The following is a 26,318-nucleotide window of genomic DNA, read 5'->3' as shown; positions in this document are numbered from 1 at the left end:
CCAAGCTATAGAAAGCTGCCAAGCACTGAGACTTGCTTCATACACTGCAGTTCTCAACCCTTTATACACATGCGCAGAAACTCTCAAAATAAGATCACTCGTTACATAGTGATTTTCAACGCACCACAAATGGACTGATTAAACGCATGGTCACCTCATATACAAGGGAATACTGTCCTCTGAGTTGCATGGTTTAAATAACAATTCACAAGACAATCTACCCCACATCAAAGGGTAGTCAAAATACATGTAAAGCCTATTACTAGCTACAAATCCACAAAACCTGGTACTAGTCCAGGCAAATCAAGCAAATATAAAGCATCAGAATTTAAAAGCCAACTAATACAATAAAAAAGTAACAACTTCTAAAAGCCAGGTTAAATGTTCAATTGAAATCCTCACATAATACTACACACTTTGAGAATTTTTAGTAACTAAAAATAGTAATAATAATAGTTTTTAAAACTGCTCAATGAAAGTAAGTGACTAAAGAAGCCTTGTATACTAGAGAAGATTAAATGGTATCATGTTGTTAAGAGGTCAGTAAAAAGTCAAGAAATTGTAAAATAATGCAAGAGGTCAGAAAAATAATTTGGAAAACTATACGTACTTTCTTTAAAATTTTTACACATTTCCAAAACCACGGAATTTTAAGCTTTCTTAAATGTTCAAAAAAACCCCTAAAATGTTGTATTTAAAAGATAAAAGTAGTAATTATTCTAAAACATCAACACAAATTGAAGTAAAATGTTAAGATTTAAATGGTGTCTTATGTAGGAACTTCCCTTTTTTAAAAAATCAATAATAATGGATAAAGGAAATTTGCAAAATTTAATTTTAACATGAAAAAAATTATTGCAAGATGATTTTAACCTATTTGGTAAGAATCCATTAAACTATATTTCTCTTCTATTACACCTAGATAATCATTTGACATTAGGTGTTCTAGATTATAAATGAGCTAACTTGCTTTTAAATGCAAAAAAATAGTTAACAATAGAAGTTAGAAAACTAATTTTTTTTAAAGGAATTTTTTTTTTCCCTGAGGAAGGCTGGCCCTGAGCTAACATCCACTGCCAATCCTCCTCTTTTTTTGCTCAGGAAGATTAGCCCTCAGCTGACACCTGTGCCAATCCTCCTCTATTTTTTTGTATGTAGGATGCCTCCACAGCATGGCTGGTGAGTGGAGTAGGTCTATGCCCAGGATTGGAACTCAGGCCAGCAAAGCAGAGTGCATGGAACTTTAACCACTTAGCCACAGGGCCAGGCCCAGAAATCTAACTTTTTTTTAATATTTTTAAATATTTCCGGTATAGTTTCCCCAAACATTCATTAGCATTCTAGTTATGACCAGCATTAAAGCTTTTAATAAGGGTCTAATCCAGGTCAACAATAAACAAATACAAAAGGATAAAAATGGTCAGAAATAACCATTGGTGTATGCTCAAGTAACACATATTCACACATACATATCAAGCTTACTTTTAAATCACGTTTAGTTCTTTCTTATGACTTAAAACTGGAGACAGAAAACTCCAGAAGTCATGAATAAAGAACAAAACAAAGTCTCCTCTTCTTGCCAAAATGTGTACACTCTGCAGGAGATTTAAGTGAGATATAAATATATATTACATATGTATCTCTTATTCTACACAAAATCTCAGTAGACACTTTCCCAAGGGTGTGGAAAAAATTTATTCTCTTAAATTCAAGTTTTTGCCCACTAAAAAAGATCTAAAAGCTCTAGTTACAGAAACATGTTCTTGAAATTACAGTTGTATTATATTCTACTTCAGTTATTTCCATACGACAACTTCAATATAACTAGTTTGTCACAGAGTCAAAAAACTTGTTCAATGAATACTGAAAAATCTAAACTTATCCAGTTATTACAAATGAAAATATATGCTATTTCAAAATTACATGCACCTCTTTAAAAATCAGGGCTACTACACAGGGCAATCTACAGATTTAATGCAATCCCTATCAAAATTCCAATGGCATTTTTCACAGAAATAGAACAATCTTAAAATCGGTATGGAACAACAAAAAACCCTGAATAACCAAAGCAATCTTGAGAAAAAAGAACAAAGCTGGAGACATCATGCTCCCTGATTTCAAACTGTATTACAAAGCTATCGTAATCAAAAGAGATTGGCATAAAAATAGACACATAAATCAATGGAAGAGAATAGAAAGCCCAGAAATAAACCCACGCATACAGTGTCAATTAATTTATGACAAGGAACCAAGAATATACAATAAGGAAAGGAGAGTCTCTTTTTGTGTTGGGAAATTGTATTGGGAAAACTGAACAGCCACATGCAAAAGAATAAAACTTGACCACTAGCTTACATCATACATAAAAATTAACTCAAAATGGATTAAAGACTTGAATGTAAGACCTGAAACCATAAACCCCCTAGAAGAAAACACAGGCAGTAAGCTCCTTGACATCAGTCGGTGATGATTTTTTGAATCTGACACCAAAAGCAAAAATAAACAAGTGCGATCACATCAAACTAGAAAGCTTCTGCACAGCAAAGGAAACCATCAACAAAATGAATGGGAGAAAATATTTGCAAATCATATCATCTGACAAAGGACTAATATTCAAAATACATAAAGAACTCATACAACGCAATAGTGAAAAAACAAACAATCCAATTACAAACTGGGCAGAAGATCTGAATAGACATTTTCCCAAAGACATACAGATGGCTAACAGGTACGTGAAAAGATGCTCAACATCACTGACCATCAGGGAAATGCAAATCAAAACCACAATGAAATATCACCTCACACCTGTTAGACTGGCTATTATCAAAAAGATAAGAAATAACATGTGTTAGTGTGTATGTGGAGAAAAGGGAACCCTTGTGCACTGTTGGTGGGAATGTAAATTGGTGCAGCCACTATGAAAAACAGTATGGAGTTTCCTCAAAAAATTAAAAATTGAACTACCATATAATCCAGCAAGTCCACTTTTGGGTATTTATCTAAAGAACACGAAAACACTAACTTGAAGAGATGTATGCACCCCCATGTTAACTGCAGTATTATTTACAATAGCCAAGACTTAAGTGTCTGTCAATGGATGAATGGATAAAGAAAATGTGGTATACACATACAATGGAATATTACTCAGCAATAAAAAAAAGGAAATCTTGCTATTTGCAACAACATGGATGGACCTTGAGGGCATCATGCTAAGTGAAATAAGTCAGACAGAAAAAGACAAATACCATATGATATTACTTACATGTGGAATTTCAAAAAAAAAAACAAGCTCATAGATACAGAGAACAGATTGGTGGTTGCCAGAGGAGAGAGGTGGGTGAAACGGGTAAAGGGGATCAAAAGGTACAAACTTTTAGTTATAAAATAAATAAGTCATAGGGATGTAATGTACAGCATGGTGACTACAGTTAATTTGCATATTTGAAAGTTGCTGAGAATAAATCTTAAAAGTTATCACAAGAAAAAAAATTTTGTTGTAACTATATATGGTGACAGATGTTAGCTAGACTTATTGTGGTGACCATTTCACAATGTACACAAATACAGTCATGTGCCACAGAACATCGTGTCAGTCAATGATGGACTGCATATACAACAGTGGTCCCATAAGATTAGCACCATATAGCCTAGGTGTGTAGTAGGTACCCCATCTAGGTTTGTGCAAGTACACTCTACGATGTTTGTACAAGGATGAAATTGCCTAAGGGCACATTTCTCAGAACATACCCATGTTGTTAAGTGACAGATGACTGTATCAAATCATTATGCTGCACATCTGAAAGTAATACAATGTTATACATCAACTATACCTTAATAAAAAAAAATTAAGGCAATTAATAGAACACCTAATCACATTAACTGAGCTCAAGTTGAGTCCCTAAAGAATGGTTTCCTTATTCTGTTACACTATTTTATGAAATAAATAAGTTCAATCTAAACTACTTGATTATCATTATTTTCAAACTACAAAGTTCATGTACAATTTTGAAAACTGATGCAGGTATCCTCCACTCTAAGTCTACACCTAATTATCTATAATCATTAATGGAAACAATACTGTCCCAATCAGGCACAACAATTTCCTTCCATTTTATAAACAAGAACTTCCAATCCAGTTCAACAACTAATCATATTTCAAATTACAGACTTTAAAAAATGTAGTAGAGGCACATTTTTAAAAACAAATACAGTATGAAATCTTGCTTTTTACTGAGTCAGCGATTTTTGTTTTGTTTTGCTTCCTCTTATGGCTATTTGGTTTACTTCCTTCTTCTGGGCAAGTTTAGTATGCAACTCTCATTCTTTAGACAGCCAAAAACCCAGACTTAAACTAAATGAAAACTTAACTTAGTATTGTCAGCTGAAGACACCATAACTAGCACCATAAGAACAATTGTACTAAATTTTAATACTGTTCATTAACAGTTCCATTTTCCTGAGTTTGCGTTTGTTCTTTGGCATTGGCTTAGGATACAATCCGTTTTTCAGAAGATGTTCCTTGCTGAGACGAATTTGAGCACCATGCTGAAGTTGGAAAGAGCATAAAGCTTGAAGAGGGCGAAGCAATGTCTGTTAAGATAAAAAGAGATACTAAAAAAGTGTCTGTGACAAATCATGATACTCTGTCTAGATATTTTCCTCAGAAACAGGGATTATTATGTTTCTTTTTATTATTATTGGCTTTTAACTATGAAAAGCAAAAGGCACTCCAATAAATATATTATTATTTCTAAATAATTTCTCTAAATTCATACCATACATACCACTAAAGAATTCCAATAAAAAGACACAAATACAATTTTCCATATAGGTTATAAAGTCTTAAGTTAGTTTTATACATTAATATAGCTAAACACCACAAAAACTTGTTGCCATTATAATAATTTAATCTGTAACAAGCAGACTAAAAGCAACCTTTAGACACTAATTAGTTAATTCAGTTTCACTCACAGACTGAGGCAAGCTTCCTGCTACCTGATAACAATGAGATGATGGCAGCAATGGGTAACTGGTTTATTAATTCTCTCTCACTAGTTCATGGACCACATACAAGCAAGATATCCAGGTTTTTGGTGCATTTGAAATAATTCTAACTGTATATATACCTGTCTAAATTCCAGTATCTATAGGGCCAGCCCTATAACACAAACATGCGAAATGAGTGGACCCGTAAGATAACAGAGAATGGAAGAGGTTGTAAAAAAACTGGAGCATATATCCTACCTAAAGTTATTATTTTCAAAAATTAAAAAGAAAATAAAAACACTATGTCTGTGTTTTAAAGATATTTTGAGTCAGATTCTTTCCTTGGGCCTGAGACCCCCAATCTAAATAGTTTAAACAACAGCAAAAACTTGATTGAGCAGATTGCTAAAAAAAAAAAAGGAACAAACAAAAACACTCAATGATTTAACAACAAGAATTTCACAATGTCTACGTAAAAATTTATTCCCCCACATGTACAACATAAGTGATAGCAAAGGGCTTAATAACTTCAATTTACAATGAACTCATAAATTGTGGCAGTCACTGGAGTTGCTTCTCCATATTCATTCTTTCCTTCTCTGTTAAAATAATCAAAAATTTCATTCAAAGTAGCAATGTGTCCAACTCATAACATTACACTGGCTAATGGAACAGTCCATCCAAAGAGATGTAAGCAGAAGTCCTTGGGTGGGGCTTCCAGGCATACTCTTTAAAATGAGACAAATTTAGCAGGCACTGGCTTTCACCCCTTTGTCTTGCCTGGAACATGACTGTTGGAAGTCGGATAACCATCATGTGACTAAAGGGCAATAAACATGAAGATAAAGCCACATACACATGATGAAGGACAGAAAGAAGAAATCTGGGTCACTGACGTCCTTTTCAGGTTGCATCCCCAAGTCCTGGACTGCTCACTTTAGCATTTCTTATTTACAGGAGAAAAAGAACCACTGCAGTAAGGGCTCTGTTACATGCAACCAAATGTAATTCCTAACTGCTACACGCTATAAGAAAAAGACAAATATCTTGGAAAAGCTCTGCATTACATTCCTGTAGAAAGCCCCTTAGGTGTGTTCTCATAGTTTCTGCATTACTTCAAACAAGAGAGGAAACGTGAAAATGACTATATGTTACTTTACAGTCATAATGGACTGATCGGATTCTGAAAGATCACACCTAGGACTATGTACAGACTGAGACAATTGAAGGTTCTATTGCTATTTTGTGACATTTATTAGATTCTTCATAGATAGAATACTCATATTCCCATGGTTAAGGGCTTCCAACTTTTATCTCGTGAAGATAAGATTCCATCAATTTTCTGATGTAATTATTAAGAGAAGCAATTCTGGAGACAGACAAACCTGGATTAGATCCCCGCTGTCTCTGTGGTAGTCACCAGGGCTGTTCACAAATATGCCAGTCCTCCTACTGGTACATGATCATACTGCATTTTCTGGCCTCCTTTGAAGTTAGGCATGGTCATATAACTTGCTTAGGTTAATGAAATGTGAGCACAAATAATGTGTATCACCTCTTGGCAGAAGTTTTAAAAATGGTGTATGATTCACCACCTCCCCTTATTCCTTCCTTGATGAAAGTAGAATAACTGATGTGTCTAGATGATGCCTCCATCAGCCTGGATCCCTAAGTGACTGCTGTGAGCAGAGGTCCCCAGCAATCCTACTGGACAGACAGCGTGAGAGAGGCATAAGCCTTTGCTGTGTGACGCCATTCTGATTTTGGAGTTTTAAATTACTGTAGCCTAACCTAGCCTATCTTGACTAATGCAATCATTTACTAGCTATGTGTTCCCAGATAAGTTATATAATCTCTCTTTGCTTCATTTTCTTCACCTGTAAAATGAGGAAAATAATGTCTACCTTACAAGGTTATTATTATGGTAACAATGCATTTAAAGTGTTTAGTACACTACTTGATAATAAATGATAATTTTTCTATATAAATTAATAACATTATATCTGAGGCAATGTGAACGAAGCTATATGAGGGACGGACTGGTTTAGTGGAACAAAGAAAATCTTCCACTTACAAAATTAGTTTGTTTCTAAAAGTTTATTTGTGGGGAATGAGTGTTTTGTAGATCCTTTTGTCTGTAGGTCTAAAGTGACAGTTTTCAAGGGACCATCATTCCCATCTTCCGGTGTTGAGTAGAGTTGAGGTATTTATGCTGGGGCACAAACCTTTGCCACATCGGGCCATAGAAGTTCATAAGGTAAAACAGCATAAGGAGAAAAGGTTCTATAAGAAAAAAGATCCCCAAGCTCAAAGCTTCCAAGGCATGAAAAGCCCTGGTAAATATTATAGTAGCTGAATGAAAATCACCAACTTTTAGTTCATAATTTTTGTCAATCTATCATCAAGAACCAGAGAGGCAAGTAGGGGCAAAAGGACAACTCTTCCTGAGTGCCTGGTGTCAGGCAATTAACACAAATGATCCAATTCAATTCTCACAACAATACTATGAGGCAACTATTTTTTGTACATTATAGATAAGAAAACAAAGCATAAAAAGATTACAGAAATTGCCCACTGGCAAAAAGTAATGATGATAAGTGATGAAGTTTTCATTCAAACCTGCTTCAAAGCTCATATCACGCCACTTCCAAGTGTCTGAACACTGCTCAAGAATAAAGGATGAGGAAGAGTCAAGAAAGAAGACTATTCTATGCCAAGTTCTTTATTTTGAGAAGCCCTACCTCTACAGAATGAAGCCAGCTGAAAAACTGCTACTCTTCCTCACCATCTTAAGGTTTTATTAGGATGCCCCTAACAAAAGGATACTAGGGAAAAAAATGTATGTCATAGCTTCCCTCCCCAGGAAAGAGAGAAAACACCTATGTTCAGAGCAGATCGTAACTGTGTTTCTCAGAGGAATGGACTTATTTTTTTAATTGTAGCCAGACTTGAACAGGCTGGGCTTGGGGTTCCCCCATTAAGAAAACTAATTTTTTGCCAGCTGTAATGATAACCAACTTGGGGTGTTTCTTCTGTTCATGCTCCTGTTGACCATCTTATCAGCACCCCCCAAATCACACATCTCATTATCAAACATCCTTTTTCTACTCCTGGCCACTTTAGTACGACTACTCCTGGTGACCAAAGCAAACAGAAGGAAAACTCTAGGACCTCACTTTTACTTTGGGATTTTGTGTTCAATTTGACCCATAGACAATAACAAAAGCTGAAGAGATGCTGGGTCCTCTCACCTTTCTGTATCTTAACCTTTGCTCGTTGTTAGATGTAATACTCAGAACATAAGATAGGATCCCTGCTGTGACAGTACATTAACACCAGAATGATATATCTTATAGAACTGGGAAGACGGGAGCACTAGCAGCAGTAGCAGTAGTGGTACAAACCCTTTCCCAAACCCTAACCCTGTTCTTTCACAACTACTGTTATTAATCCACCACTACTACCAAGCTTCAAGCTGCTGTTTAGGATGGCAATAAGGATCCAATTCTAACTGTGGGAATAAAGGTATAAGTATATAGAGAATTCTCTTCAGCACCCAAAACAGGAGAGGAAAGAAAGTCTTAAATCTATAGCCAAAGAATATTATATTTTCCCTCAAGATTTGAACTTTTAATGGGTCCCAGGTATGTGTTGGCTGATGCTAGAGTTTTACATCAAGAAAAAGGAAAATACAGAGACTGTACAGAAAGCAAGTTTAAACAATAGCACTGGGTTTTATCTTTCTTTTAAGACACGTAAAAATAGTGTAGTTTTTTTGTTCAAGAAAATACAGGGATGATGGTGAATAAACAAAATAGAAAGACAAACACACGGATATATTTAGTGCTCTGTTGATGGTCAAGTACATGGGAGTAGGTGACAAGGCTAGAGGGGAGGGAGAAAAGTCTGAGAATACTCCCTGCATTTGAGGTAAGGATCTAGGGTCCCTCATGAATTTTTTTTCCTCAAAGGAGAGAGAACAGAAAAAGAGAAATTCCCTGGACCCAAAATGAAGTCTACTCACACGGACACACACAAAAAAAAGCCTACTAGTGAAAGCCAACTTCTTTCAAAAGAAGAAAAGTCTCCAACTCTGACATTTTCCATGGCTTTGGGTAGGAGAGAGGAAAAGGGCCATTCACTGCTTGCTCCTGGCATTCCTGAACTCTCCTTGCTCGCAAAGTCTTCTGTTCTTTTTCTTGGTAACTTATCCAGCTACTCAGACTGGATCTTTTACCCGTTCTTGAAATCTCCTTCATGGCTAAGGCATGTTTTTATAATAGTGACATAGTATATAATGAGATAGAGAGAAAGAAAAAAGAGTACTTCGTGTGTGTGTGTGTTTGTTTGTGTGTGTTAGAGGAGGGAGTTATAAAACTCCATTTAGTTATGTTCGCTTCCTCTGACTTTTCTTCTTGAGTTGTATTTACCAAAAATTTTCAGTAATTAAAAAACTCCAAAAATTTAAGTTTTATCTTGCTATTTTTTTCTTTTGCCATAAGTGCAAAGTTTCTCACATGTTCCAAAAGATTGAGATGTTTAGTGAGGTCACTAAAACATTATTCTTTACTGACAATTATTAATTATATATGAAATCATCAGGATCTAATGGAAATTAAGTAAAATAATGATTGCAGGTTATAACCTTTACATATTCTGCAGGAGTTTTTCTCAAAAAATTATATCTTTTTTACACTCTAAGCAAAGCTAAAAAGATAAACAAAAAATTGGTATATCTCCTCAAATCAAAGCACCAATGCAAGAAAAAAAAGTGGTTGTAAAGTGTTCTTTTAATTAAAAATTAAAAAGTACAAGAAAACACAATATACTAAAAGAGAAATACAAAATACCACAAGAAAAATCTAGCCAAAAAAACTATATTTAGTTGTTGTGCTAGTTAAAAGCAATTTAGCATATTACAAATGCTGTTTGCACAGCTTAGAATGAATATTTAAATAATGCAATCTGGAATGCTAAACCAACACAGAAAAACGCCAGAGGGGGAAAGAAGGTTATAAAAGTGCACAAATTTCTATCACAGATACATTCTACTTGGCACTTGAGCTACAAATTTAACAAGTTATGGATTTCTAAATTTTATGGAAAAAGCTAACCAAATTCCTACTTTCAAAAACTATATAACCTTCCGCAGACATACCTCTTGTATGTAAATATTTTTCTCCAAGATGGAAAGAGCAACAGCTGCACACTCCAGTGTAGAAAGGCACCTATTAGTTGGCTGTGTCCGAATTACATACTGACTAGAAATGCTAGTTTTTAACTGCACCTGAAACCAAAACAGAATAATAGAATGCAATTTTTGTTTTAAATTTAAAACTATAAAGTCTGTGTTTTAAATAATAATTACTTTAATTTCCTTCTAAAATTGCCAGTTTAGAAATATTAAATGTATCAATATCTTCTATACATAATATCCTTTTGTTATTGTTAAATAGTAGAATCAAGGCAATAGTTACACATATATCTGACAAAGAAAATATACCCAGAATATATACAAATTCCTATAAATTAAAAATAAAAAGACTAATAGCACCCTCCCAGTAAGCAAAAGAGCAAACAGACACGTCACTCTTCACAAGAAGATATCACAATGGCAGATAGGTACATGTAAAAGTTCTCAACATGATTTAATGCAAATTAAAATCACAACGAGGTAACATTTCACACTCTCTAAAACAGTTAAAATAAAAAAGACTAGGGGCCAGCCCCATGGCCGAGTGGTTGAGTTCACGCACTCTGCTTTGGCGGCCCAGGGTTTTGCCAGTTCAGATCCTGGGCACAGACCTAGCACCACTCATCAAGCGGTGCTGAGGCAGTGTCCCACATAGCACAATCAGAAGGACCTACAACTGGGATATACAACTACGTACTGGGGGGTTTGGGGGAAGAAGAAGAAAAGGAAAAAAAAGAAGAAGAAGATCAGCAACAGATGTTAGCTCAGGTGCCAATCTTTAAAAATAAAAAAAAGAAAAAGACTACCACCACTGAATGGGGAGGATATGGAGCAAACGAAACTCTAATACATCACAGTCGTCGTGAAAATGGTTTAAACGCTTTGGAGAATTGACAACTGGTTTTTTTATTTTATGGTTATTCTTCCATTATTTCTTAATATAAACTAATAGGTGTATATGTGTGAGTGTGACTGTGTATAAACACACAGAAACATACACACACAAACATACATATGTATATATATCCTCTCTTTTTAGATAAAAAGTAGCATATTATATACACTTGTCTCCATGAAGATAATATTGTAGCTGAGACCTGATGTCTAAGGCACAGTCAGACATGAGAAAAGCAATAGAAAATCGAATGCCGACATGTTGGCCTTTTGATTCCTATTTTAATTAAATTAAACTCAAGAAATCTTACACTCATAAAGCCATCTCCCTAGCCCACACTCTGATCAGAATCACATTTAAGGATGTGTGGGTAGACGAGAATTTCCGTTTTCACTCATAAAATATTCTTAATAAAAGTCCTATGAGTCTCTCATTCCTTTATTAAAACTCTCTCATCCATGCCATCTTGTCCCTCAACCCCATTCCTCCTTTGTTTCTCACGCAGTCATACTACAATGGGAAATATGGTTCTTCTACTCTGATTGCTTTTTGTTCAAAGAATTCTCCTCTACAACTTATATCATTTCTTTCCACAGAAAGAGGAGGAGAGGGGGAGGGGAGAGAGGGAAAGAGGGCATCATAAAAGATTCACTACAGAATGTATTTGATTTTGAAGTACATCATTTAAAGCATATTTGACTAATAATGTTTTAGATATGATCATATTAAAATTACTCTGCATTTCTACCAATGAAAAACATGGAAAGTAGAGGCAGGGAGGGAAAGAGATGGAGGAAAATGGTTGAGAAAAGCACAATGATGAAAGAAAGCCTATGATTAAATAACTAAGAATAATTCATAACGTTGATTAATTGTAATTACTAACAGCTTTGATATTTCATCAGGTCAACTAGTAGAACAGAGTACAACCAACTACTGCTTTCAGTATTGAATTCCAAGTCATCACTGGAGGAATTTATAATAGACATCTGATTGCAGCACAACCTTTGGGAAACATGAGAAATTTTGTTTACTGGAATGAATTTGATTTTTAAAAGCAGTTTGCTACTTTAGGGAGGAGTTTTATTTCCTACCTTACGAAAACTCAGAATTTGAAATTTTTGTATGTTAAAAAACTTTAGAATATCCTTCACAAATAGTCTCTCCGGGAATTATCCAGTAGCCAGATATATTACGAGTATATGACTAAGATCTGTCATATTATTAACATACATGTTATTAGAGCATGTTAATATGATCGTCTCACAGTTCCTCCTTTTATGCTTATGTGCTATTTCACCTTTATAACACACTTGATTCAATGAGTAAATGACCAAGAGCAAAAAGAAACCCTGTTAATTCATCTTCTTGAAAAGTCATAGGCATCATAACAAATAATTTGCCAGAAATTGCCTTGTCTTCCTGAATAAAAGTTCAAGAAACTCCAAGGCAAAATTAACTATTCTAAGAAAGGAAAAAATTAACATACAATGAAAGTACAGTATAGAATAAGGATCTATTGAAAGACCAGGATTATTATATCAAACAATAATTAATTAATCTCAGTCAAGTCATTTAGTTTCTCACTTCCTCCTCACCTAGAAAAACCAAATAGCTGGACCTGATCGTGTTAAAACCTATCTTTTAATGATCAATTCTAATATTATATATAATATATACATTAATTATAATTATATATTTATATTTTAATATTAATACATTATATAATTAATATATTATATACATACAATCTTAATTTCCAAATTTTGGAAGCCACACAGACTCAAAGAATGCTTCAGTAATTTTGATTTTTTTGGAAGTTCGTGCTCTATGGATATAAGTTGTCTGAGTGCTCTTAATATAACTTCTTCAGAAACAGGAAAATCATCGGTTGGCTTAGAATTCTACTGGTATAAATTGTGAGCCTATAACATAACTTCCACTTTAGAAACAGACAACTCTTCCAAATCTTATTTCTAGACTTAGCTTCAAATCTTTTCCATTGATTCTCTGAATTGGCTAAAATTTGAATTGCTGTAAATTCTTTTGTTGTTATAATCCCGTCCTTTCTTCTCTTCCATCAAATATTACATATATATTTAATATATAAGAATAACAGATAACAGCTTGATGGCTATGTTCACTGTTCAGATGCCTCCAAAAAGGGTTTTTTCAAAAGTCTCCTTCCTAGATATACCTTTACTATTTTTGTCACCACAGGTGATTTATGTCATTAAAAGTTTGGATGTCATTGCATGTTCAGTGGTTTAGTAACGGTCTTTAAGGCTTTAGGGCTAACACACAAACAAATATCCAAGGAGATAACATGGCACGGCTTGTTTGCAGAACATAACATATATACTTTTAAAATAATTTACTGTAACATAAATTAGTTTATTCTTTGTCACGCAAACTAAAAATTAAGACCACAAAATTAAAATTTTAATTCATTAACCCTCCCACAAACATTGTGTATTTATAATTTGGCAGTGATTACTTATTATCTGTGCTCAGGCTGTTTTAAGCCAAGTTTCATTACGACATAAAGCATTGTGCTTCTCACTCAATAATTAAGAGTCACAAGACTTGTTAATCACTTGATCAGCTTCCTTAAAGGTTTCTAGGAAAATCGATCTATTTTCCAGCCTTTCTGAAACAACTCTAGTCTATACTAGGCTGAAATAAACTTACTTTTAGTAGCATCCTGAAGTCTTGACCACTGGAAGACACACATAAAAATCCTCCTTTCTGTAGCAGCCTTTCTTCTATGATCCTTCACAAGCAAGATTCATTATCTGAGTTTATAAACTGCCCTTTGAAAGAGAGGCACTAAATCTTTTCTTCTAGCCCTAATCCCTTAATCTACTTTCATTCCTTTCATTCCCTCAGTTTAGTTCAATTCTAATAGTGGCAGAGTCTCACTTTGACATCCGACAAGTGCCAGCTCTAAGACAGACTTAGCCACTTACGTGCAAAGTTTCACGCACTTACTGAACACTGTGATATTCTAGATAATGTATATGTATTATCTCATTTAATTCTCACAAAGACCCTATGAAGTAGCTATTATTATCATCTCCAATCTACAGATGAGGAAATCAAATCACAGAGAAGTGAAATAATTAAGGTTCCAAAATCAGACCTGTAGAGTAGATATCTGAATCCATAAAGTCTTATTCAAGAACCTGAGTTCTTCATCACCAAGCTTATAATTAAATGGACAAACTCTTAGGCAAATCCTAACATATGAAACAAATAAAAACAAAGCTGCTCTACTGGAAAACAAGGCTGAGGCACTCCTGAAGAATTTTGGGGTTCTTCTGAACATGGTTTAAAAAACAATGATATAGAGGGAGGGATCTTTTCCTACACAAGTATGAAAGTTACTCACAAATGTCAGTATCTACGCCTTGCTCCACTCTTGCCACATTGAAGCCCGTAAAGTTTTTACAGAAAGTAGAGATTCCAGGATTAATGTTGAAATTCAGAAAATTTGATAAAAATAAAGTTTAAAAGGGCATTAGTTACAGATAAAATGTTAACATTAGTGTTTCTTCCTAAAAACATTATTGTTTAAATTATTTTTTTCCAAGTTTGGCTAAGAAACTTCATTTCACAATATAGTTTCTATAGGAAAGCACATTTCCAAAATTACAAAAAAACTTGTAGAATACATTTGGTTTAAAATTTAGGACTTTCTTACACGTTAAAATGAAAAATAAAGTTATATGTTGCTTCTCCAACATACAGAAACTTTGATGTTATAAAATGCAAATACACAATTGAGAAGCCTAAAAATTAAACATTTACAAATTTCAAATGTGAGGAACTTTAAATAATGATATAAAATTAAAATCCTTTTGAGTGACATATTTAGCCAAATATCTTGATTACTGGTTCTTCTTGTGAATAAAAATATTTAACTCCAATGTCGTCCATGTGGGAAGTCATTAGAAGCTATGGGTATGGAAATACATCCAGAAAGAAAGTAAAAACACATAGATTCATGAGATCACAGAATTAGAAGTAATCTTTAGGAGTCAAATAGTCCATCTCCTTGTTCTTAGGTATGATTGTTCTTTAAAAAATTTTGGATTCACAGAATTAATCCAAAGTTTAAAATAATATTGAAATATAATAATTTCTTATAATTAAATAAAACAAGGTTTTATCTGAATTTCTAAACTTCCTCTTAAAAAAATTAAAGGAGGCATGAGAACAAAAATCTTTAAGATTATTAGCTATAATAACTTCAGAGTGATTTCAGTAAATTAACAAAACATGCCACTAAACAATGCCAGAAAGAAGAATGTCACTATAGATTACAAGTCTCGGCTTTACTTTCCGTTACCCCAATTCCTATTTTTTCCAATAACAGTTAATGAAGACAAGTCTCTGTTGAACAATGCTATAGAAACTAACTTTTGTGATATCCACTGAAATTGAAATTGTCCAACTTATTTTTACACGTATGCATTTTTTCATCTTGGGCTTACATCAATTTATATCCTTTATTAGGAAACTTAAATTAGAAAATAATTTACAATATTAAAAACTGACTTACTAGTCTTACGTAAGTAACAACCGATTTTATAACATCTCGCTAGTCAAAGATTTTTCACCAAAGATAAATTACACTTAACAATTAGCAGTTCTATTTATTTCAAAAGCTGTCACGGCTTCACAAACAGTTATTGAAAAGTAAATCACAAATCAGCTAGGTGTGAAATAAAGCACATATTATACAATTACCTCATAAGTTCATTTTCCACAAGATTTTTATTTTAAAATTTACTCCAAGCTAAACTGTATGCTATTTTATTTTATTAAAATCACTTGTCTTTTCTATAACCTTGAATTAAAATACTGTGCATGACTTGGGAAACAGAAAATCACAGCAACTAAAAGCATATGATGTGAAGTTAGACACACCTAAATTTAAATCTACATAATAGTCGTATGACCTCAAACAAGTTTCTTGAACTCTCAGAGCCTAAAACATTAACAATCTTAGAGGATAATTATGCTTTAAGGAGCTAATGTACGTGAAGTGCTTAGCAAAGCCTGCCATACAGTAAGCACTCAATACAGGCAAAGATGTGGATGAGGGTGCTACTGCTGCTGTAGCTGTTAATGAAGATGGTCGTAGTGTGGCGATTCACAATGTTTTCTTCACAACCTAATGCATAAGTGTGAAGTAACTCAGCTTTACTGCAATAAATCCAGATGAATAGCCTGGTCAAGAGTGTGGAATGAAACGGAACTTAGGACAGAGCCAGAAGAAAAATGTCAACTTTGACAGAATGGAGGAAGAAAAGCTATGGAATAGGTCTTCGAAGCTGGAGAAAGAACCACAAGAGAGGTTTTACTGAAAGCCAGAAAATAATAAGTTACTTTGAACAAGTTATTTATTCTAGGTAAATAAAATACTCCTAGAGTTAGAACCTTTAAAAAAAAAAAAAGGCAGAAATATTTTCATTAAAGATATGTTTATAGACAAGGAAAATATTCATTTTTTACTCTTTCATCCTTTAAGCAAATGATCTATCATTAAAATGTGCAATAATCACCAAAGTAATTAGATCTGTAACTATATCTTCAGATATTTCTTTAAAACATTTCCAAACACCACCATATATAACAGAAAAGATAGACCAAGAATTTGTACTGATTTTTGAAAATAACTCTTAAAATGAAATTTTTTCATTTTTTGCATGACTTTTATCTGCCTACTGTTTTCAGTGTATTTTCTCATCTTCCTCTACCTCTGCACATGTGTAACTTATCTGTAATGTTTAATTGATCTTATGACAGAAAAAGTGGCAGACAGACATAAAATAAGTGTTGGTTAACAAGAGGCTGGTATATTCCTTTGAACAATACAGAGTACAGGATACCTAAATGATAAGAAATTATGGGTTACAGAGTATCAGAACTTTTAAGACCTTGATTTACTTATAATAGTTTGACTCATACAAATGAATCAAATATGTAAAATTATAAATATCTATATACTAGTGTCTCAATAATTACAGTCTGTATTTTATTGAGCAATATTGCAGAAAATCTGAATAAAAGGAGACATAGACTGCGTTCTTAGAATGGAAAACTAAACCTTGTATAGATGTTAACTGTAAAAACTTGATTTATGAATTAATGTAATCTCAATAAAAATCTGGAAAGGTTTTTTGTGAGATTTCACAAAGCTGATTCTGAAATTATATGTTAATGCAAAGGGCAAAAATACCAAGATATTCTTGAAGAAGAACACAGTAGAAGGACTTGCCCTACCAGTTACACTTATCGTAAAGCAACATTAATTAAGACAGTGTGGAACTGGCACAAAGACAAATAGACCAATAGAACAGAATCTAAGGCATAGAAATATATTCTCATATATATGCACAAATGATATATGACAGAGGTGACATTCTAATGATTGCATAAGTTTAAAATGGTTTTCTCAGTAAATGGTGCTGGGACAATAAATGTCCAATAACCCAGCAGTCATGTGAAAAAAAAAAGTGAAACTGGACCCATTGCTCACACCAAACACAAAAATCAATTACAGGTAAATTAAAGACAAATGTAAAAGGTAAAATTCTAAAGCTTTTAGAAGATAATATAAGGGAATACAAGCTAGAGATAACAATGAAGGTCATAAACAAATTACAGAAAACACTAACCATGAAAAAAGAGACTGAAAAATTCAACCATATTAAAATCTAAAATTCAATTTATCAAAACACAGCATAAAAAGAGTGAAAAGACAAGCACAGAGGGAATATATTTGCAATATATGTAGCTGTCAAATGGCTCATATCCAGAATACATAAAGAATTCTCAGAAATCAATAAGAAAAAAATTAAAAACCTAAAATAAAAATTGTTAAAAGATGTTAATAGGTACTTCAAAAATGAGAACATCTAAATGGATAATAATAAATATAGAAAAAGATGTTAAACAACATTAATAGTCATGGAAATGAAAATTAAAGCAAAATGAGAAACTACTAAACGCTCATCACATTTGGCAAAAAGTTTAAAACATCTGACATGACCAAATATTAGAGAGGACAACTCCCATACATTGCTGGTGGGAGTGTAAACAGTTACAATCACTTTATAATAGTTCTATTAAACCCAGTAAAACTGAAACTAGGCTTAACCCATGACCCATCCATTTCATTCCGAGGTATATGCCTGAGGGAAACTCCTGCACATAGGCATCAAGATACACGCACAAGAATATTCATAGCAGCACGTATCATAATAGCTCCAAGCTGAAAACAACCCAAATGTCTACCAATAACAGAATGGATAAATTGTGATATATTCACATAATGGGATATTATACAGCAATGAAAATGAATGGAGTGCAGGTATGTAAAATAACATGGATGAATCTTAAAGATATGATATTAAATACAAGATACAAGAGAGCACATAGAGTATGGTTTGATTTAATATAAAGTTCAAAAATAGGCAAAATTGTATTATTTAAGGGTACATACATCTATAAACAAAAAACCAAGAGATGATTACAATAAAGGACAGGATATGGTTACCTCAGGAGGTAAAAAAGAGGGTAGCGAAGGGGATACTAACACTTGGCAGAAAAGGGGCCTTTGGGTGCCAACAATGTTCTATTTCTTGACTTTAAGGGTGCTTATAAGAATGTTAAATATTTCTTACTCTACATGCATGTTTTATGCAAATCTCAAAATAAAACATGCCATTAAAAATTCTCATGATAGAAATTATTAAAAATTCTCATGATAGGTATTAGTTCCCTCCTTAGTATTAGAAGTTTTCTCTGCTATGCAGAACACTAAAATCAAAACGGAAAACAGAAAATAGTTGTCAGGAACTAGCTGTGTGACCTTGGGTAGGTTACTTACTTTCTGGGGTCTCACTTTCCTAATATAGGAAATAATTGATTTAAACCAATGTCTGAGATTCCTTCAGGTTCAAAAATTCTTAGAGTCTCTTTAGCTCCCATAATTCAGGCGAACACCATCAGGGCCCTGATTAAATCTCATGTATGTTTCTTCTGTTCTTCATTGTACAGCAAAGTGGAAAAAGTTGTACATGAAATGTTAAATAGATACACATGCAAACATAATATTTCACTATTATTTAAAGAACAATCAAGTTGTTCTTCTCAGCCAAGTTGTGACCCTGAATATACTACCTTCTTGTCAGTCTAACACAGTGCTGGGAAATAGATAGCTGCTGATTGATGAGTAAAAACTTTTCTATGTGAGAGCTGAAAAGGTATTAAAGAGAAAAATAACATGCATTATATTTTGTGGTATTGTGGAATTTAATTTTATTAAGACTACAGTCCATTCAAGCATAGTCAACATATTGAGATATTAGATAATGCCTACACTTGTTGCGTTAATTATTCCTTAAATGAATCCATTCAAACACAATTTGGACAAGATAAAATCCTGTGTAATAGCCATTAATGATAGAATATATTCCACTCAGACAGATGGTATAATTCTGTCAACTTTGTAGTATGAAAAATATCTACATAAATGTCAGATACTGAATTTGACAAATGAATTAGTTTTTAGTGATACATATAAAGCTGAAGAATTACCACCCAAAAAAGTGGTGAAACACTAATAAGTGCAATAAAGAGTGAAAAGAATATGGGAAAAGAATATGAGGTAGAGAATTTTATCAACTTACAGGGATTTCTTTTCTATTCAGTAGGAAAAAGTTCTGATTTCAAATTAAAACTAAATTTTCCCAAAGCTTATCATTCATCTTTTCAAGTAATTTAAATGAAAATTGTATTACGTGGTTAATCAAAATAATGGCATGTTAATTCTACATTTCTTTATGGAAAGCATTAATTACTATAAAGGTATCATTAAGATAAGATATAATATTTCACAAGTTGTGGTATATTGTTATATTGTTTTTCACCATCTGCTCAAGGAAAGCTTCTCCTGTAGTTGAACTTACTATTATCCTATTAAGATTCCCATCACTTCCTTAATCTATATAAAAGCTTTTTGTGTATATTTAATTTATTGGCAACATCCAGAACCTAATTCCATTTATATTAATTAGTTCTTTTTCTACTAGATAAGATCAACATTCTAGGCCAGAGACACAAACATATAAAACCTTTGTAACTATTAGCAGAACACTTTTTTTTTCCCCAGTAACCTTCTCTCTAATGACAGCACTCAATTCAAGTTACCATCATTTCTAGCCTAAATCTCTACAAATGCCGATCTGGACATCTTATGTCCACTTTAGTCTTCTTATAAATTATTCTCCACTTGTCAGCCAGTGATTCTTTAAAAAACAAACTGATCACGTTACTCACTACTCAGATTAAAATCCTTAGCTTGCCACTAAGTAAAATCCTTAACATGATCTATAAATCACCTGTGTCATCAATACCATTCTCTTCCCACCTCCCTCACTACATACCAGCCAGACTAAGTATGGAAATTTCTTTACCATTCTCTTTGCCTGGCTAACTACTACTTATTCTTCAGTTATCAAATGCCAGAGAAGTCTTTGTGAATCCCCAAGTTCAATCAAATCCCCATTTTAAAGCATCCCTTGTATTCCATTCACAGAATTTACTCTAATTTGTAATTATACACTGATCTAAGTGACTATTTCCATACAATGTACGCTCCACTAGGACAGGGACTGTCTATGTTACTTACCACTGTATTCTAGTGTCAAGAACAGTGCCCAAAACAGTGGCTGGTGTTCATAAATGTTGGTTAAATTAATGAACGCTGATCACACCCACCAGAAAATAAACAACTATAGCTACGAATTCAAACCCAGCAGTTAATACTTAAATTTTGGGTTTTTTTGTGACTTTCCTGGGGAAGCAGATGTGGAAATGAGAGGTGGAGAAAGATCTATATAAAAAAAGTTAGGGATTCATGTCTGAATTTAAACTTATGAAGCTGATAACTGTTTTAGTCAATTTTTATAAAGGAAAGTTGGAATAGGGAAACAAATATTATTAGTCATAACTTATCTCTTTTGAGAGACTTCAGCAAGTTTATGAAGCAGAGAGAGCCTACTGATGGCACACAAATCCTACAAGAATTAGAAATTTAGCCAGTTGTTCATATTATAGAAAAAGAAGCACATCTCCATTTAAGCTGAGACATCTATAAAAAGCGCTTAGACTTCTGAATCAAATATGACCTATGTTTAATTATAAAACATGTAACGCTTACCCAATCCTTTTCTAGGAATACTAAAAGGATTACTTTCTTTTATTCTGTGCAATTCTTACATTGTTTTTCATAATGCAAAATCTAAAAATCATACATCTAAATATTTTCAGCAATTTCTCTTGTGATACAGGAAATATTCAACCAGAGCAAAACTCAGCACATTATTGAAATCCACTTGAAGAACATAAATAAGTTATCTTTTCCAAACTTTATGCTTTAATTCAAAGTGACATTTTTAGAGCACTCATTTGGAGAAAAAAATTCTAAAGGGAATAAATGTCATGCAATTTTTAAATTGTATAGTCATATAAGGAAAACAGATGTCCCAAAAGCCTTTTCTAACACTGTTACATTTGTCTAATCACATATATATGTAAACACACACACACATGTTTATTCTACCATAAAAATGGAGATAACAAAAGCTTCTAAATTGCCAACCCAAGAAGAATGTATAAACTTGATATCATGGGAAGCTAGTACTTCAAGATCAATTATATCATTCATATGTTTCTAAGATATTTAACATTCTATATAAAGTTAGAACTTTTAAAAATACTTCTAAATCATCACAGAGACTCTGTTTTAATAATCACAGAATTTACATTTTGTTCCTTTAATTTTAAAATGTTGGGCTGGCCCTGGTGGCGCAGGGGTTGTTTGCACGTTCCGCTTCTCGGCGGCCCTGGGGTTCGTTGGATCAGATCCCGGGTGCCGACATGGCACCGCTGTGGTAGGCGTCCACATATAAAAAAGTAGAGGAAGATGGGCACGGGTGTTAGCTCAGGGCCAGCCTTCCTCAGAAAAAAGAGGAGGCTTGCCAGTAGTTAGCTCAGGGCTAATCTTCCTAAAAAAATAAATAAAAAATAAAATGTTTATAATCTTTTACCCTATCTTCTCATAATAACATATTTACATTTAGTCACAGATTCTAAAAGAAATTCTAAAAAAGGTGAAGTGTCATGAAGACAAAGAATATCTGTTGTACAACTTATAAAATAAACTTTTACTTAAAGTGAGTGGTTTTGGAGTTAACAACATTGCATATGAGTGTATATATATATAAGTACTATATTTGTAACAATGTAGCATATATTAGTTGTCTTTTGACCACTTAAAGGCCAGCTTTAGTTTTAAATTTACCTATACATTATGTCAATGTAGAAAATGCTGACCCAAATTTGGACTTCTTAAAATTCTGATGAAAGATAAAGATGCTTATCTGAAAGGAAGTGAGAGTAAATACTAGGCCTGATGATTTTCAAAACCAAGTATCTTTAGTATTAAGTCTGACAGCCTAATACGATAACATGTAACTCAAGGTTATCATCTTCATTAGCAAAATATTAGAAAAAATTTGCCTTTGTGCTTTTACTTTCTATAATTTACATCTTTTCTAGATGTAAAAAATTACATGTTAATTATAAAAGACCTACAAAATTTAGAAATGCATAATATAGAAAGTAAAAGTGCCCTGTAATGTCACCACCCAGAGATAATGACTACTTACTATATGGTATTTATTCTTCCAACACCTTAATTTTTAATATGTAATTATGAAATTTTTAATATCTACAAAAGAAAATACGCCATATTAGAGTATGAAATATAAGACTAAAATTGACATCCCTGAATCTTCTAATGACTATTTAAGAAATGGAATATAACCAAAATGATTGACGTACTCAGGATACTCCTCCCAGTATGCTCCACACATTCACACAAATATAAGATAGACAGACAGACAGACAGACAAGACAGATCCATACAACCAATTTCACTTAACAATGTGCTTAGTAAAACAGTAAAAGTTCTCCTAATAAACTTGACCCACTGAGATAACCACAACTGTAAATTTTTTCTTACTTTTAGGTATCCTAAGTAACACATTGTTCAATTTTGCTTTTTCTTTTTTTTTTTTTTTTTTTGCCGAGAAAGATTTGCCCTGAGCTAACATCTGTGCCAGTCTTCCTCTATTTTATATGTGAGCTGCCATCACAGCATGGCCACCAATGAGTGGTGTAGATCCATGCCCAGGAACCAAATACAGGCTGCCAAAGCAGAGCATGCCAAACTTAACCACTAAACACCATGGGGCGAGCCCCACAATTTTGCTTATTTTTAACTCTATTAAAAAGGTCTGTATTCTTCCATGACTTGTCTTTTTAACAAGATTTTGTTTCAGAGATTCATCTACATTGATTCCTATAGCTGCTGTTCATTCATTTTCATTTCTGTCTTACAGTATCCTTGTATGTGAATTTACCATTATTTGTGTATTCACTGAAGCATTTGAGTTGTTTAAAGTTATTTGCTATTATAAACAAAGTAATAAAAACTCATGCGTCCCAGTATAGAAGTGCAGGAGCTTCACCAGAGCACACAGCTACAAGTGAACCTGATATCAAAGTATTGGATTATGCTTTCTTCATGAAACAATGACAAATTGTGTTCCAAGGTAGCTCAATTTGGTATACCCTTCAGCAGTAAGAGTTCCATTTGCTCCACATCATCTCCAACACTTGATATTATCAGACTTCTAAAAATGTCTGCCAACCTCATGGGTATAAAATGGTTTCTCATTGTAGGTATTTTGTATTTTTCTATTTTTCTACTTGATTCATCAGTTTATAAAGCTTTCCTATATCCTTTACCTTCATTCCAATGAGTCTGAGGAGATATTTTTATTAGCCATTTCACAAACAAAGAAATGTGGGTGCACGCATTTTTTTTCCAATTTTAAAAAAGTTTTAAAAAGTCCCAACAGAAATGCATGAATATAAGAGGCTTAGAGACCTATGAAAGAAAAAAAAAATCTATCCAAAAGGAAAGAAAATAGGCCCAAGCTTGGTCCAGAAATAAAGCTTCAGAGTTGTAAGGAAGGAGCAATTCTGGGGAGCTGATTAGACTGTTTTGGGAGCTCACATAGGACACCATTTGAGGGTTTTAAGCAATCACCAACGGTGAAAGATTTGCTTGTGATGGTGGTCAGACCTTATTAGGCAGGAGCAGGAACCAGTGAAACAAAGGTGCTTATTACTAAGAATGATCTCATTTTGGACCCCAGCCAGCATACTGGGAGAATCTTGGTTTACTCCATTCTACTGCTGGTTTACTACTCACCTGCTGCACCATGAAGGTGGGCAGATTTGTACCTCAGCATCCTAAGAACCTGACATTATCTTGAACATAATAGGTTTATGAACATTTTTGGAAAGATATGCACATGAAGAGGAAAAGGCAGTAGATTGAGAATGAGAAAACAAAAGTTCTAATCCTAAATTCACCTAATACATCTTTATGATTCTGGCCAAGCCACGCAGCTTCTGTAAGTCTCAGTTTTCTATATCTGTTCTGCCTGGTAGAGTTATGAGAAAGATCAAATGAAAATGATTATAACAAGGCACTCTGTAAACTTTAAAATGCTTGACAAATGTAAAGAGTTAACATTATTATTAATGCTGATAACGTTCAAACTTGCACATCTAAATCGTGCAATTTGTAGTTTTAAAAGTCAGAAAGCTGATTAAAGCTGTGAGTGAAAAAACAGTCTAAAAAAGTTTAAGAGACCTCAATAGTAGTCTCTACTCTGCTATTAACTAGGTGAGTGATCTTTCCTATTTGTATGTGAGCTTTTTTTTTCACTTAAGTATAATCGGTGTGTGTGTCCCCTTTTTTATAATACTAGGTTTTCTGCCTATTATTGATTTGTAGGATACTTTATATTATGTATTACTAATATCTTCTCACGGTGAATTGCATTTTCACTCTTCTAATATCTTTTGATGACTAGAAGTTCTTAATTTTAATGAAGTATAATTTATCAACCTTTTACTTTATGGTTACTGCTTTTCATATTCTGTTTAAAGAATCTTAAACACCAAAGTCACCTAAAAGGATGAATGATAACGGTACCTTGCAGACACACAGGGCTGGGGATGTGACTTTTCCCACCAGCCAGACTGGAAAATCTCATGACTCACAGGGTATTGAGCAGAATACACAAGCATCTTTCCTCCACCGTGGGGAATAACTAGCCCTAGACTGAGCATTTGAAAAGTGTTTGGACAACTGCACTTGCTTACTTCCTCTTACATAACTGCTATCATCATGAGAATATGCCTGGGATAGACTACAGGAGGATAAGAAGCAAGTGGAATAGAGTTTAATCACATTGGTGACCTATCCAAAAGCCAGTCTACACTAGTTACAAGAGTGAGCCTAACCAAGACCAGCAGAGCTGCCTAGCCAACACTCAGCTGACCCCGTGAGCAATAAACTTACTGTTATATGCTACTAAGACTTTTGTGGTTGTTTGTCACACAGAACTACTGTGGCAATATATAACTGATACACTGTGTAAACTTTCATATGACAAAAAAGATTTTTGGTCTTAAGGTGATCACAGAGCTTTGCAATATTTTAAAATGAGATCTTCCTCTGTCATCTAAAATAAGAAGGTTGAAAACTTTGAAATGTATACTTAAAAATGGTTAAGATAGGGCCAGCCTCGTGGCCTAGTGGTTAAGTTCTCACGCTTCACTTTGGTGGCCTAGGATTCATGTGTTTGGATCCTGGGCACAGACTTATACACCACTCATCAAACCATGCTGTGGTGGCGTGCCACACACAAAACAGGAAGATTGGCAGAGATGTTATCTCAGGGCCAATCTTCCTCACTGAAAAAAAAAAAGGTTAAAATAGTGAATGTTTTGTGTATTTTAACAGAATAAAAAACAGAAAGGCTCTTCCATTAAACAATCCAGGCATTAATATTCAAGATGATATTAAAAAGCTGTCCCCAATCTAGGCCCTATCCTACTCTTTGACATCTTTTCTTGCCATTTCATTACTTGCCCCTTATTTTCCAGGGACCCTGATCTGCTTATGTTCCTTATATATGTGATGCTCTTTCTCTTTTCCAAGACTCTGCTCCCACTTTCCCCTCTTTATAGAAGTGTCCTTCCCTCTCTTTGCTACTCTTCCCCTGAGTGACTCTTAACACATTC

At 33.7% G+C, this 26,318-nt stretch overlaps 1 protein-coding gene across 1 annotated transcript in view; it reads right to left on the bottom strand.

The window, feature by feature from the left end:
- Positions 1-2,280: 2,280 nt before the first annotated feature.
- Positions 2,281-26,318, bottom strand: part of DTWD2 (DTW domain containing 2) — a 118,130-nt gene continuing 94,092 nt past the window's right edge. Inside the window, exons 5-6 of the mRNA XM_014844063.3 lie at positions 10,145-10,273; positions 2,281-4,590 (exon numbers count right to left, since the gene is read on the bottom strand). Coding sequence (XP_014699549.3) covers positions 4,420-4,590; positions 10,145-10,273 — 300 coding nt within the window. The 3' untranslated portion in view covers positions 2,281-4,419. The remainder of the gene's footprint in view (positions 4,591-10,144; positions 10,274-26,318) is intronic.

Source organism: Equus asinus, chromosome 9 (assembly GCF_041296235.1).
Source record: "Equus asinus isolate D_3611 breed Donkey chromosome 9, EquAss-T2T_v2, whole genome shotgun sequence".
Lineage (NCBI taxonomy): Eukaryota > Metazoa > Chordata > Mammalia > Perissodactyla > Equidae > Equus > Equus asinus.
Note: the sequence above shows the minus strand (reverse complement) of the source record. Positions and strands in the feature narration are given on the sequence as shown.